This window comes from Pteropus vampyrus, unplaced genomic scaffold (assembly GCF_000151845.1).
Source record: "Pteropus vampyrus isolate Shadow unplaced genomic scaffold, Pvam_2.0 Scaffold826, whole genome shotgun sequence".
NCBI classification, from domain to species: domain Eukaryota; kingdom Metazoa; phylum Chordata; class Mammalia; order Chiroptera; family Pteropodidae; genus Pteropus; species Pteropus vampyrus.
In genome coordinates, this window is record NW_011889607.1 from 274,215 (window position 1) to 289,787 (window position 15,573).

Here is a 15,573-nt window from a genome sequence, read left to right on the forward strand (position 1 = left end):
TCTTTGGCCTATCTGAATTGCCAGCATCACTACTCTTGTCTTTTGGGGCCATCATTAAGTAAAATAAGAATTACTAAAGACAAGCACTTCAGTACCTCAGCAGTGGATCTGATAACTCAGATGGCTACTAAGTGACTGACAGGCGAGTATCAAATACACTGTGGATACGTTGGACAAAGGAATGATTTAGGACCTGGGCGGATGGAGTGAGTCTGTGAGATTTTATCACACTATTCAGAGTGGCACACAATTTAAACTTGTGAATTATTTCTGGAATTTTCCATTTGATATTTTCTACTGCAGTTGACTGTGGGAAATTGAAACCGAGGAAAGCATAATAGGGGATGGTGGGGAGAGGGGAACTCCTGTACACATTAAGTTTTTTGAAAATTTTATAAAATTTAATTACCTAAAAGTAGTTACTATTTAAATATTTTGGCATGTTTTCTTCTTAATGCCTTAATTTTTAGAAATGAAAAAATGTAGAAAAGTATAAAGAAAATAAATATTTGATATATTTTCATCACCAAACTGTTAGCATATTAGCATTTTTGTTTTCAGATTTTTAAATGAAAATTAACTGTTAAAATTATTGTTAAAAATGGTAATTTAAAAAATTTAAACTGTAGAAAAATGAATAAAATTAGAAAAATCACCCCAAATGCTACCCATAAATAATTATTAATATTAAGTGAATTTTATACTAGAGCTCTTTTCTATTTATATGTACAGAAATACTCTTAATAACAATGGGATGGTATAGACCTATTTCCCATATGGTATAGCGTTCATTCTGTATTTAAATGGAATAATTGCTCACTATTTAGTCCTTTTACTATTGCTGAGTTCTATATTTTGGTTCAATCCTTACCTTACAAGGTTTCGTTATAAGTTCCTTTCAGGAAGGGCTCAGAAATGCTATATATTCCATAGGTTCTTTCATGTTTGAGAATGCTTTTAAACCAGCATATATTCTGGATGAATATAATATTGTGAGGTAATAATTAATTTTCTTGAAAATCTTAGCGTTCGCTTCATTGTCTTCTAGCATTGAATGCTGCTATGGAGAAATCTGAGGCCAGTCTGATCTTCTCTGCGTAGAGAGTCCTATCTTTAACCTTGATGCTCAGCAGCTTTTTTAGGATATGGCTTGGTACTGAGCATTTAAAAATTTGCAATTTTATTTTTTCCATATCAGGGAAATTTTCTTGTATCTCTAAATACATTTCCTGTTCCATTTGTTAGATTTTCTTCTTCAGGACACCAAATATTGATATGTTGAATCATCTTTGTCTTCTATATATATTAGCTTTCCTCTGCTCTAATTTCTTCCTTTTTCTTTGACTTCTAACTTGTGTTTCTCTTAAGCCAGCAATTTAGTTTTCATTTGTGGCTGTTCTGTCTCTTGCCATTTTAAATTTATTACTTCTGCGCTGCTGTTGTGTGGGTATTCAGTTTGTTTCTTAGGGTTTTAATCTCCCTTTTCATCTTTCTGTTGTTTTATAATCTGATTGAGTTCTTATTTTATTGAATTTATGAGCATATGTTGTTCTGCACTATGAATCAGTTGTGAGGAATTTCTCTTTGTTCTTTGATTTCTGTTACCTCCTAGGGTGAGTTTTTTCTCTTTTAAACAGTATGTTTCTTTCTTCCTTGATATTCTTTTGTTTGTTTTTGCTGTTGCACCTTTGCATATTGTCATTCAGCTTCTTTTCATTTTGCTTTAATACTGTGTGGATGATTTTTAAAATTCTCCTCCCACTATATCTGAGACTATTTTATTTTTCTCTCAGAACTGTGATTTAAGGGTAGAATAGTTAATATTCTAGCCATAATTCTAAAGCATGGGTATGAGAAAAATAGGAAGAGAAGACGGTAGAGAAAGGAGGAAGCTCAGCTAAGCTGTATGCAGTGTTTTTTAAAACTAATTTGGGCCATGTCTTCTTGGATTTTGTTAAGTATCCTGAATTAAGGTTCATGTCCCACATGAGCGAGTACCTGTAGTGTTGAGAGTGTTTGCCTAATTTACCATATAATCCTGAAGCTTTTACTTTCGTCAAAGAGAGCTGGCTCTGTTTCAATGTTGCCCATGTCATGTTTTTGTTGTTGCTGTTACTGTTTCTATTATTCCCTGGTCAGTAAAGGAGGAAGATAAAAATACCCATTCACTTTTCTTCTCTCTAGATTTGTTTTATTGAGAATTTTCAGGATTTTTGCCTGTCTAAGGTTACACATTTACTAAGGTTACAGTTAGAATTTGTCCTCAAGTCTCTGACTACCAAGTTTATCATCATACTCAGTAAGTGCTTATAGACTGAATGCTTATGTCTGTTCCTAGGAAAATTTGCCTTCATTAAGTAATTTTACCATATATTTTTTTATAGGTAACTTTCTTATTTTTTCTTTCTAGAAATGGGATTTGACCGATATAAAATGGTGGTGCAAGTAGTGATTGGAGAACAAAGAGGTGAAGGAGTATTGTGAGTAATTGTTTTTTTCCTTCTTGTTTTTATCCTTATATGTTTCTTATTAGGTATTCATCCTTTGGATAATTCAGTAAGATTATGTCTGCAAGGGTGAGAGGAAAGGACAGTATAACAAAATGCAGCTGTGACTCTAAGAGATCCTGATGCTGCACAGTGAGGTTGACAGTCTAGGTGAGCTCCACGGGATGACTCACTTTTCGTAGTATTTGTAGGCTAACAAGTCTTTTAGGGGTTAGGTATATGTTCCCAAAGAAAGTATGAGATTATGCATGTATGTTTCCTCCCATATTCTTCGTTGCCTCTTTTTTTGGTCCTACCACTCTCCTAAATTAATTTCTTTAACATTGTCTGAGATCTCCTTGTTAGCAAATTGGACAGCTCCCTCTTAGCTCTTGTTATTGGCCTGCACTTCTGTTTCTTAAAATTCACTCTGGTTTTATTGGCTTTAATGTCACTTTTCTAACTTGTTTCTCTCCTGTTTTTTCTAACTGATTATTCTCTTTCTTTCACTGGTTCCCATTTATCCCTTACATCCCCAGCTGCGAGCTTCCTTCAAGGCTCAGTTCTTATTCTTTTGCTCTACTCTATGCTTTTTCAATGAGCTTATTCATTCTCATGACCTCAAACTGTCATTCTTGTATTGGTGAGTTCAAAATCTGTATTTCTTGTCTTTTCCTATGCCCAAGTGTTAATCTCCTGTTTCTGTTTGTAAACAGTGCCACGTATAGTATTTTGTAAGAAAGAACTACAATATTTGCTGAATGAATTTTAAAAATACCTGTAGATAATATCATTGAGAGTTTTCACTATAGAATGTTAGATATAAAAGGAGTTACACATATATTCTAGTATCTAGACTCCCTTATTTTATAGTGACACCCATGAGGTTTAGCATGATTTGTTCAAAATTTTAGATATGGCTGGTGTCAGGGTCCCTAGTGGAATCTAGGGACCCTGACACCAGCCATATCTCCCAGCACATTGCCCCTCACTCTGGTGTCCTCTACCATTTATTCAAAAGGCTTCAGGAGATTTCCTTGCCGTAGAGAGAATAAGAAATTCTTTACTATTCTGTCACCTCAAATTCACCATGTTCAGAGTTCTGAATTTCTTTTCTCTTCCTCTCCTTAAATCAGCCTGTCGTGTTTTAAATTCTGTCTCTCAGTATTACCAAGGTTCCACTGACTCAGGCTTAAAATCTTGGAGTCTTCTTTTTATCTTATTTAGCCATTACCCTCTCCCTTTGAATGCACTCTAATCAGATGCCAGGGCTACCTGGCAGCCCCTTATCAGCACTTCTTGACTCTAATCTCTCTCCTCTATAGTTCATTTTGCATACCAGACCAGTCTTCCAGGAGTACACCTCACTTTCTTTTCACAAATTCTATGTAGAGTTTGTTTCAAACTCTTTTAAGTGTAAACTCCTTAAACTGACTTGGTTAAATGTGATCAAGCCAAACTTTAAAGCATGACATACAAGGTTTCCCCCAGCTCCTTTAAAAATGCATATCATCTAAAATTTCAAGCATATGTAAAAGTTTAGGGACTAAGGAATTCCTATAGATATATTATTTAGCTTCAAAGGTTATCAACACACACCTATGTTGTTTCATTTATACATCCACCTACTCTCCCTGCCCCCACCAGATTATTTTGAAGCAAATTCCAGTCATCATACCATTCATCTGTAAATATAATAGTATATATATAAAACATAAAGGCCTTTTTAACATATAAAATATTATACATCTAAATATTGCCAGTCCTTAATATTATAAAATATTTACTTAGCTAGATGACCCTGTTTTTTTAATATATACATATGCACATATACATATGTGTGTGTATATATTTTTTTACAATTTGTTCAACTCAGGATCCAGACAAAGTCCACACGTTGTATTTGGTTGATACATCTCTTAAATTTCAATGTATCATTTCTCTCCCTCTTCTCTCTCTCTCTTTCTCTCTCACTTTTTCTCTCCTTTTTTACCCTGCCATTTATTTGTTAAAGAAATTGGATTGTTTGTCCCATAGAGTTTCCTATATTCTGGCATTTGCTGATTGTATCCCCATGGCATTGTTTACTATGTCTTCTATCTCCTGTATTTCTCGTAAATAAATTGTTAGATCTAGTCTTAATCAGTCAGAGGTTGAGTGTGGGCAAGAATATTACATAGGTATTTAGTATACATCCTATTACATCTCCTCATGAGGCACAGAATGTCTAGTTGTCCCTTTTTTTTTGTTAAGATTGATCATGGAGTTCAGATGTTGTCAGATCCATTATTAAGTTCCCTAGGATCTTTACCATTAATGATTTTAGCAGCCCGTTCTAGATCCATTATTCATCAGAGGTTACAAAATGGTGATCTTCTAATTCTACCATTGTTCTTTATTTTTTAGCTGGAATTCTATTAAGAATGACTTTTTTCCCCCGCTTTCAACTCTTTCATTACAGTGAGATATAGCTTGTACAGGAAAAGGGATAAATTTACCAATTTTCAGAATAATGAATTGGTTCCCTCGCATCCTCCAAAGGTTATTGATTAATTTTTTTCTATCTATGAACCCATGGTTTTAAATATATTTGATGTGTTTAAATCCATTGTAGTTATTATCCTTATTGGTGCTCAAATTGTCCCATCTTTGGCCATTGGTAGTTTCTTCAAATTAATTCTAGATTCTTTGTTTCTCTTTCTTTCCTTCTTTCCTTCCTTCTTACCTGCCTTCCTGCCTGCCTGCCTGCCTGCCTGCCCGCTTTTCTTTTCTTCCCTCCCCTCCTTCCTCTCTTTTCTTTTCTCTTTCTTTCTTTTTCCTTTTTTTTCAAACTCAACAGATTTATTTCTCTTCTCAAAACAAACCACACTAAGTAGGAGTCCAAGCCTGGTGCTGTGCCTCACTGGTGTTAAGGACATACGCTCTCCTGTCTTGTTGCTCTGCTGTCTTATTGCTCTGCTGTGTCCTCATAAGCATGTTTAAAGATGGCTCAGTACTACATTACATTCCTTAAGGGAAAGAGATAGAAGGAAGGGTATGTGTCTTTCCATTTTCAGCACTTTAAAGATGTGATTACATTATCTTCTGGTTTCCATTGTTTTTTTTTCTTTTGAGAAGTCAGCTATAAGTCTTATTATTGTTCTTTTGGAGGTGATGAGTCTTGTTTTTTCTAGCCACATTAAAATGTTTTTCCCATTGTCTTTTTATTCTGCTATATATAATTTTCTTTGTTTTTATTCTTGGGGCTCTTTAATCTGTTTTATATCAGCTTGGGAAAATTCTTAGAGTGTGGACATAGCTGACTCCATCTTGAAGCCAATCTACTACTTTAACTTCTGAGTGAATGAGCCCAGATTGGATTGTTGATCCCTTTTCCCCTTTTCCCTAGTGGACTCTGGAATGTTTACAGAGGTTTCGGGCTAGCTACAGAGTTTCCATTATTTCTTCCTCTAGGCAAGAAGTTCTAGATGTTATCTATCTCTTAGCTCATTCTGGCGCCAGGGTCTGCTGGTATCTGGCTTCTTCGTTCTCCCTGACCTCCCACGCAGTCCTTCCGAGCACACAGGTCTATTTCTGAGAGGGGATGAAAGAGGGCGAGACAGAGATCTCACTGTCTTGTAGCTGCCCAAGACAAATGTTTCTTTTACTATAAGTTCCCTACTAAACCCATTAACCAACAAGCTGGACTCATCTTTTTCTCTGGTCCTTCAGCCTCTTCAGCATTGGAAAACCACTTTGTATACACTGTTTTTACACGAAACATTTAGCCATTATTTTTTAAAATGAACTTTTTATTTTTATTTATTTATTTATTTTTAGGCAAAGCATCCCTTGGTTGACCTCACAGATTGCAAGGACCTTGTCAGCTTACAATCCCTTATTTTTTTATTTTTTACTCCTACAGCACCTGGTCTTCCTAGGTGGTCTCCCATCCAAGTACTAACCAGGCCCGACCCTGCTTAGCTTCCTAGATCAGACAGAATCGGGCACATTCAGGGTGGCATGGCCGTAGACTAAAATAAACTTCTTATTTTAAAATAGTTTTAGATTTGTAGAAAAGTTGCAGAGTACCCATATATGCCACATATAATTTCCTCTATCATTAATATTCTACGTTAGTACAGTGCATTTGTCACAACTAATGAACCAATATTGTCACATTATTATTAACTGAAGTTTATACTTTATTCATATTTCTTAAGTTTTTACCTAATGGTCTTTTTCTGTTCTAGGATCTTATCTAGGATATCACATTACATGTCTTTTTAAGCTCCTCTTGGCTATGACAGTTACTCAGACTCTCATTGGTTTTGATGACCTTGACAGTTTTGAGAAGTACTGGTCAGGTATTTTGTAGAATGCCCATCAGTTGGGATTTGTCTGCTCATGCTTAGTCTGAGATTATAGGTTTTTGGGAGGAAGATCACAGAGATAAGGTGCTCTTCTTTCATACCATATCATGGCACATATTATCAACGTGACATATTACCATTGATGTTAACCTTGATTGGCTGCCTGAGGTAGTGTTTGTCAGGTTTTCCATGGTGAGGGTACTCTTTCTCCTCCTTTTGTTCTATACAGAAAGAAATCACTGTTTGAAGCCCACACTTAGGGAACAGGGGGTTATGCTCCACCTCCTTGAGGGCATATATCTACATAAATTATTTGGAGTTTTACAGCACAGGAAACTTGTCCCTTCTCTTTCGTTTATTTATTTATTCAGTCATTTAGTTATTACAGCATGGACTTGTGGATTTTACTGCTTTGGATTAGAATCCCGTACTGCTTTATTTTTTGCTCAAATTGTTCCATCTTTGGCCATTTGAGCACTTTCAGTTGATTCCTGGGTCCCTTTGACATATTCTACTATTGCAAGTTTTTTTGAGCACGTCCTTACTTACTGGATGCACTTTAAGATGCTCCATATTATTCATTCCCTGCCTCATCCTAGAATCACCCATTTCTCCAAGGAGCCCTTGTTCCTTTTATTGGAGAACGGCATTAGAAACTAGGGTCTGGGGGCTAGGTGTGACCATTATCTTTTAAAATATTGCTTCTGCTCCATTTGCTCTCTGCTTTCCTTTTTAGACTCCAGTTACATGTATTTAGATCTTTTTTACTGTATTCTGCATGTCACTCTTGCTCTTGACTAAATTTTTTTTTCTCTTTGCTTCTGTTTGGATATTTTTCTATTGACTTGCCTTTCAGTTGACTAATCCTCTTTTCTGTTGTGTCTAATATGCTGTTAAACCCACCTACTGAATTTTTAATTTCAGTTATATTTTTCAGGTCCAGAATTTCCATTTAATTCTTTTTTATAGATTCCAATTTTCTAGCGAGATTCTTTATTTTTACTCTTTATGTTCTCTATTCTCCTCTCCTCCCTTTTTACATTTTGCTCATAGCAGTTATGTTAAAGTCATTTTCTGTTTACTCTATTATCTAGATCATGTGTGTTTCTGTTCTTTTTTTTTCTTGATAATCCTTCATAATGCTCTGCCTCTTGGCATGCTAAGTTTGAATCCTGAACATTATGTTAAAAGAATTGTAGAACCTCCAGATAACATTATTTTCTTCTAGAGAGGGTTTACTGTTTCATTTGCTATTTGGTATAGTATTGGCTTCTTACTTTAATCCAATCAGATACTGAGTTGAGTTGAGGTTGGGTTGAAGTTTTGATAAGGCTCTCTATCTTTAATTTAGTATCCTTCTTTCTGAATGTTAGCCCTCCATATCATTCAACCAAGAACCTAGAGTGTTCACTGGAACCTAAACCCTGGCAAGTACTGACTTTTAGTACTTGTTTCCTCAGCATAAAACTACTCTTCATTTCAGAATATTTTTCCTTAATGTATTACTTTCCTATTGCTGGTGTAACAGATTACAAACCAGGTGGTTTAAAACAGCACACATATAATTTTACATTTCTGGAGATCCTAAATCCAATATAGGTTTCATTAAGCTAAAATCAAGATGTTGGCAGGACTGTATTCCTTCTGGAGGCTCTAGGGGAGAATCCGTTCCCTTGCTTAGTCCAGCTTTTAGAGGCTGCCTGCATCCCTTAGCTCATAAACCTTTCTTCCATCTGCAAAACCAGCAGTATACTGTCTTCAGATATTTCTCTGACTCTGACCTGCCTGCCTCCTTCTTTCTTTTATAAGGACCCTGTGATTACATTGAGCCCACCTGGGTAATCCCAGCTACTCTCCCCATCCCAAGATCCTTAACTTAATCATGTATCTGCAGAACCCTTTTTGCCATGTAATCTAGTATATTCACAGATTCTGGGGTTTAGGACATATTTGGTGCATGTGTGGGGGTGGCGGCACTATTTTGCCCATCACACTTAGTTTTCTAGGTTCTTGCTTACACAGTTTCAGAATTCAGCACATGTTTTGAGAGAAACCTATCATGTAACGTTTAGGCTCAGTCTGCTCTCTCCTTTTATATAGGGCTCTTGGTCCTTCATGTCTCCAATTTTATCTCCCTATCCTGCAAGACTGCCAACAGTCCTGCTGGTATATTTTTCCCTCAGTAATTGGTCTTCTCCCTGGGCAAAACCCAAAACCAGATTCTCAGCTTCTAGCCATGCTCCCAGAGTTGGCAAATGCCCCAGGGAGAACTCTGCTGCAGAATATAAGTTTATCTCCTTGTGGTTCATCTTTCTGGAATTTTGGCTGCTCTAGTCCTATTTGCTTCAGCAATTCTCTGATTAATTTTATCCAGTTTTTCTAATTGATCTTGGTGGAAGCATTGACTTGCTACAAACTGTTCAATCATATTTCTTCTGAGTACTTTTGACACAACTTTATAAATATGTATAAATGTAAATATATATTTAAATATAGCATTCTCTTTGATATAGCCCAGGGTTTTGATATGACCCAGATGTTTCTGGTTTATCTTGTACATTTCCACCCTAGACCTAGAATTGGCTATTTTTCCAAGGACCTCTGGTTCCTTTTATTGGAAAATGGTGTACAGAGTCCTCTGTATTATTTACACCTAGCACTTTGCACATATATTATACTCAACAAATATTTGTTAGATAAATTTTTATATTTATATCTTTACTTGGTTCTACTCAGCTTAAATACCACTTCCTTCATGAAGTTTTCTTTGGCTTTTTCTACTCTCTAAATTTTTGTAGCAGTTCTATAGATTTAATTCAAATATTTTGCAACTACACAGGCACCACAATCCTTTTTAATCCTAATAATGGATAAATTAGCACCAACTCTACATTATCTTATTCTTTCAATCTGTGTTACTTTTTTTCACCTAATTAAATTGAAAAGTGAAGATAGAGCCAGATTTTATTCTTTCTGGACATACAGTAGTTGCTAAGTAAATTCTTGTTGATCGATTAATTAAATAGATTGATTTTATTTCATATCGTTATTATTGCAGCTTAGAAATAGGTAGAACATTTTTTTTTTTTTTTTAGGCGAGGCAACCCTTGGTTGACCTCACAGATTGCAAGGACCTTGCCAGTTTACAATCCCTTATTTTTATTTATTTATTTATTTTTTATGCCTACAACACCTGGTCTTCCTAGGTGGTCTCCCATCCAAGTACTAACCAGGCCTGACCCTGCTTAGCTTCTCGAGATCAGACTCCCGGGATTGGGCTTGTTCAAGGTGGCATGGCCGTAGACAGAAGAACTTTTTTGATTTAAGAATGTGGAAAACATTAGGCTAGGGGGAGTGCTTCTATGTAAAACTTTAAAAAAAGCTTTTAAAAATAAACCAACATAATATGGTACATGTATATTTTTTATTATAGACTTGAAGATAAATTGCCTAGGTTCAAAGTGAAGCTTTGTCACTTATATTTGAATGACCTTGGACAAGTTTACTTAATTTCTCTGACCCTCAGTTTTCATGTTTATTAAATGGGTATAATAATAGTACCTACCTTATAGGATTAAGTGAGTTAATACATATAAAGCACTTAGGCCAGAGGCTGGTACGAAATAAGCACTCAATAAATGTTATCAGTAAATCATATACATACATTTAATAGAAAATATAAAAATTACTTTTTGTACTTAACATTACATTGTGAACATCTTTTTATGTTTAACTTTTTTTTTTGGTAAAAAAATATCTTTAAGGGCTGCATAGAATTTCATTGCCAAGAAATACTCTAATTTCATTTACCAATCTAATACTACTGAATATTTAAATTGTTTGCATTTTTTAATTGGCTTTTGACTGACATTTTTTCTTATCCAAGACCTGGGGAGAGGAAAATGCCCAAATTGATAATTTAGAGGTTGCATAGCATGCTGTAGAGATAATACTGGATTTAGAATTAGAAGATCAAATTCCGCTTTATAGTTTTACCCCTTTCTTTTCTAGGTTGGAGTAAATAATCTATTGGCTCCTTTCCAGACTTACCTTCTCATATGATTGTGCAGGAATTAAGTTCATTTTAGTTGTAATTCTTATGTATTATTTCCTCTAAAAGTCACGCACAAATATTTTAACTAAAGTAATCTTTGTAACAGAGCTTCCTACCGAGAGACTTCAAGGTAGTGACCCCTTGATCCATCAGGCAGCTAGTCAGAGTCTGAGGCTGCTAGACCCCTGGGTTGGTCACCTCCAACTGCAAGCAGCTTAATCTATGACTCTAGTTTTTTCTGGTTTGCCTAGTATACTCTGCTGTACAAATAGGATTTCTGTGTGCCAACCTGTGAAAAGGTTTGGAAGTACTAATTTAAAAGAATGTATCAAGGAAAACTTTTCCTGCTGGCAGATATATATATATATATCTGATCCTTGTTATAATGTTGATAACTCTTCATTCTTTGACTTTTTAGCATGGCTGCTCGCTGTTTCTGGGATGCTGACACTGACAACTACACTCATGATGTTTTCATGAATGTAAGTGTATTTGAAAACCTTTTCTTCCTTTCAGAGGACACCGGGGCATTCCAAATCAAATTACTTAATATTTATTAAGATTGTTAATTTTAGATGTTTGTCTTAGACTCCTTCTGGATGAGATGATTTTTCTGTTCTTTTTTATGTTACTAAAGCAGAAACCTAGTGTGCTGCTTATAGGCAAGGAGACTTGTATGTGTGCAGATGAGGTAACTCTTCACAAGTTTGAATTTGGGAATAGGCTATTGTTTAGTTAGTGTTAATAGACACATAGCACTTTGCTAAGATGCAAAGAAATTTGAGTGGTGGGATTCTATGAACAAAGGTGATTTTCTTTCAGTAAGAAAATTAATTACTTTATCTTAGAGCTATTTCTCAAAACTAAGCAAAATTAAAGAAGAATTTAAAAAAAAGTTTTCATTTTATATATTTTAATCATATATTGTTATCTTATACTCCCAGAAATTATCTCCTTGTCTATCCAAGTTGTGAATTAGCAGAGTCAGAACTAAGTATTGTAGCATAGAACAGAAACTGGATTGAGTGAATTAGAAGGGAATTTCCACTTTCAGCTCTGTAACTTTCTGATTGACTTACTTTAGGTAAGTCATTCGATTTTCTTCTGATTGTGTCAGTAACATTAGGAAACTGTACTAGGTTTTTCCAAACACTGGCTGTGGCTGCCTAAGAATTATTTCAGGAACTTGTTTAAGATACAGATGCTGGGGCCTTGGTCAAGTAGATTCTAATCAAATGAGCTAGGGGTTGGATCAGCGAATCTGAATTTTTAAAAAAGTTCTCCCCATGCTTATGCTTGCTGCCATATTTGGAAGCTGCTTGTTTAGATGATCTTAAGGTACTGTTTAGCTTTAAAATTCTATGGTCCTACCAAAGTTTCATTTTATGCTCAACTACCCTTGGGATCAAGGACTGAACAATGGTACATATTATATAAATCTTCATTTTATAGCTCTCTGGGGGAAAGGTCAAGCTCAATTAATGGTTTTTCCAGCTTTTTGGAGTTAAAAATGAGTATTTCCCTGAGTCCTTATACAAGATAATTCATTCATTCAACATATAATTCTGAGCTCCTATTATGTGCCAACCTCCATAATGTGGGTGCTAGGAGTAAAATGATGAATAAGATAGGCATAGTTTTTGTCTATAGAGAGCTTATAAACCAGTGGGGGCCAGACAATACTCAAATTAACAAGTAAGTAATATGAAACTTCAGTTATCAATTATTAAAGATTTCAGGATTGGGTTTTAGAGCACAGGATTGATGAGGGAGATGTCTAAAAATCATTTTTGAGAGACTGGTATAGGTTGTTAAGTTAGTACCTATAGTCCATTTGGTTGAGTTGAATGTTCATTTAGGTGTTATTTTCAGCTCTTAAAGCACTTTATTATTTGGGAGAAGATTTCGAGAAGCACCCATAGAGGATGAGGAAATAAGAGAAAGAGAGAAAGGCTTATTGATTTGATAATTAGTGTGGACAATCGGGCTAAAGCCTACGGAGAACTCTAGGTGGCACTGTAGAACAGTGCCAATCAAAATGGGGTCCACAGACCAGGGCTGTGAACTGTTTGTTATAGCTTGTTATAGATGAGATAACTACATAAATTGAGTGTAAGGGTTTAGAAACTCTTATAGAAATTTGACAAAATAATTTTATGTCCATTGAATCTTATAATAAAAGGTTTAGACTATATTTGTATGTTTCTTTTTAATTTCATTTTTCTAGTTATTAATTTTTATTGTATTTTACAAAAGTATCAGTGTGTGAGGGATTGGAAATTAGAATACAAAAAACAGGTCCCTCACCACAGATAGTGCTGTTATAGAACACAGCTCACAGTTATCTCACCCAGGGAGCCAAAAGATGGACAAATGAATTTTATAATAAGAACAAACATCCAGGGACCATTTCACCTTATCCAGAATTTATGATGAAGTGCTATTATTTTTTTATCTGTGGTACTATAATATAGTTCCGTGGGTTGGATAATGCATTTACTCTAAGAAATGCAAAGCATTTCACATATTATTTCTTTGATAAATCAAGAAAAATGGGAATACTTATTTTGTGAGTTTATATTACATAAAGTTCATTAGTTTGCATTTTATTTCTTCATTCTAAAAATCTAACTCTTTACTCATCCCAGCATTCTGGATTTGTTTATGTGTGTTTTCTGTTTTGTTTGTTTTTTAGGACAGTTTGTTCTGTGTTGTAGCGGCTTTTGGCTGTTTCTACTATTGAATCTTTGAAAGCTGGGAAAGAATATGACCGTGAAGAAATATGAACTTTTTTATATTGTTAAATTTGACAAAATAAAGATAACTTAGCAGTTTGGCAACTTAGTCTGTTGAGTTTTAGACCTTACAGTTTAATGTTTTGATTTTGTTGTCTTTATTACATTTGGAAAGTAGAGAAAAAAGTAGGGGAAAATCCTTAATTCACTTGTTCTACATAACCAACCGTAAATATTTTAGTATGTTTTCTACCAGTGTTTTTTATTTGCAGGGTTTAAAAAAGTCATATTTACAATTTTGTAACCTGATTTTTTGCTTCTCATGTGCAGTTTTTATGTCATTTTATTTGTTATGATTTTCATAAGCATAGTTTAATAGTTGTATTTAATCCATTAGGTTATACCATTAGTTATTTTTGCCATGTCCTTATTGAGGAACTGATTATTTCCACAATTACGCAAAAGAGAGAACAGCCAGGCAGGTACCTTCGAACCCTAAGAGCCTCTACTTCTTATTTGCACATTAACTTTCTGGACTATTGTCCAAAGGAGAGGACACATCTTCCTTATGGGCTCTGTGCCTATCCCAGAGCTGGCCCACTTCACCTTCTACCACCCCCTTTGCCTATAACCAATGTAAATTCTTTCAGATAGCTCACTCTCCCCACCTCCCATTTGATGTATAAAAAACACTTGCAAACTCCAGGGCAACAGAAATGTATGTCTTTCTCACCTAGCCATGCTTCTGGTGGTTTGGACTTCATGCCCCAAAACCAGTCTTTTCGACTAGCATTTTTGGTCCAATAAAACCTTTCCTTAAAAAAAAGACTTTCAGTTTTTTTTTTAACAGAGTCATGTTCAAATAACTATTTGAAACTCAAAAGGGAAAGGGTCACAATTTAAATCCTTTTTCTCCCTAGAGACTCCTCAGCAAATGCATGTTTTACCCACCTTTTCTTCTCGGCCACTTTCAAGACAAGCATGTAAACAAAGATAAAAATGAATAAATAAGGAAATACATTGAAAAGTTCTTTTACATCTTCCATAACATTGAGTATCTACTTGCCTTACATTTATAGACTCTAAAGGGACCCTCCAAAGGTTCATTCTAGCAAAGGAAAATGTTTCTCTTCGCCATATACCCTGCCATGTGATTTCCTACCAGTAGACTCCCTTGGATCTGCTTGTCAACCTAAGAAACATCCACACTTGTAGAGAATTTTTATAAGAATTTATTTGAGCCAAACTGATGACATATGCCAAAGAGCAATACCTCGAATGTTCCCCAGAATAACAGTTTGCAGCAGTTTGCTGTTTCTTTTATGCATGTGAGTTTAAGGAGGGAACATATGGAAGATTGCATGAAGGTGGGAGAAAGCAAGGCAGGGATGTAATTACAGGATTGTTAAAGTCTTGTGGGTGGCGGTGGGATTTTAAAGGCCTATTAACCTACATGCATAGAAACAATGGACAGGGCTTGCTTAAGGCAAAGATAAGCCTGCCCAATTAGGAATTTATGGTCAGATCTCCCGGTGAAGTTACTTTCTATAGATTCCTTTTTCTTCCACATGCTCTTGCTTAATGGGCTGGCATTTGATTCCGAGGGATCATTTTTGGTGAGCTGATCGTAGTCAGAAATAACAGGGTTCATTATATTAATTAGATGTATAGGCTCATAATAAGATGCACAGGCTCATAATATTCAGGAAAGGGTTTGGGGCCAGCTACGGGTCTTCACTGGACTTGGTTGGCGGACTTCAATTCTCTTTACGTCACCCAGAAGGGAAAGGTTGGCGCTGTGGCGAAGGAGTCGCAGACGGTGTATCTTTGCCGGAAAGTGTCATGGTCATCTGTATTATGGATGCCCCAGTATGATTGCCTAGCACTGCGCCAGGTGCTCGGGATGGAACGAAAAGGACCAAGAGTGACAGCTCCGCCTGAGGGGG

General features: G+C 35.5%; 1 protein-coding gene and 2 pseudogenes across 2 annotated transcripts in view; 1 reads left to right on the top strand and 2 right to left on the bottom strand.

Moving 5' to 3' along the window:
• The window catches only part of TCTEX1D2 (Tctex1 domain containing 2), a 17,374-nt gene extending 3,616 nt beyond the window's left edge, over positions 1–13,758 (top strand). For both annotated transcript variants that reach the window (XM_011385924.2, XM_023526361.1), the window contains exons 3-5: positions 2,411–2,480; positions 11,311–11,374; positions 13,588–13,758. In XM_011385924.2, coding sequence (XP_011384226.1) covers positions 2,411–2,480; positions 11,311–11,374; positions 13,588–13,635 — 182 coding nt within the window. In that variant the 3' untranslated portion in view covers positions 13,636–13,758. The remainder of the gene's footprint in view (positions 1–2,410; positions 2,481–11,310; positions 11,375–13,587) is intronic.
• LOC111734174 lies at positions 6,382–6,500 on the bottom strand (annotated as a pseudogene).
• On the bottom strand, positions 10,020–10,143 carry LOC111734169 (annotated as a pseudogene).
• Positions 13,759–15,573: the final 1,815 nt, after the last annotated feature.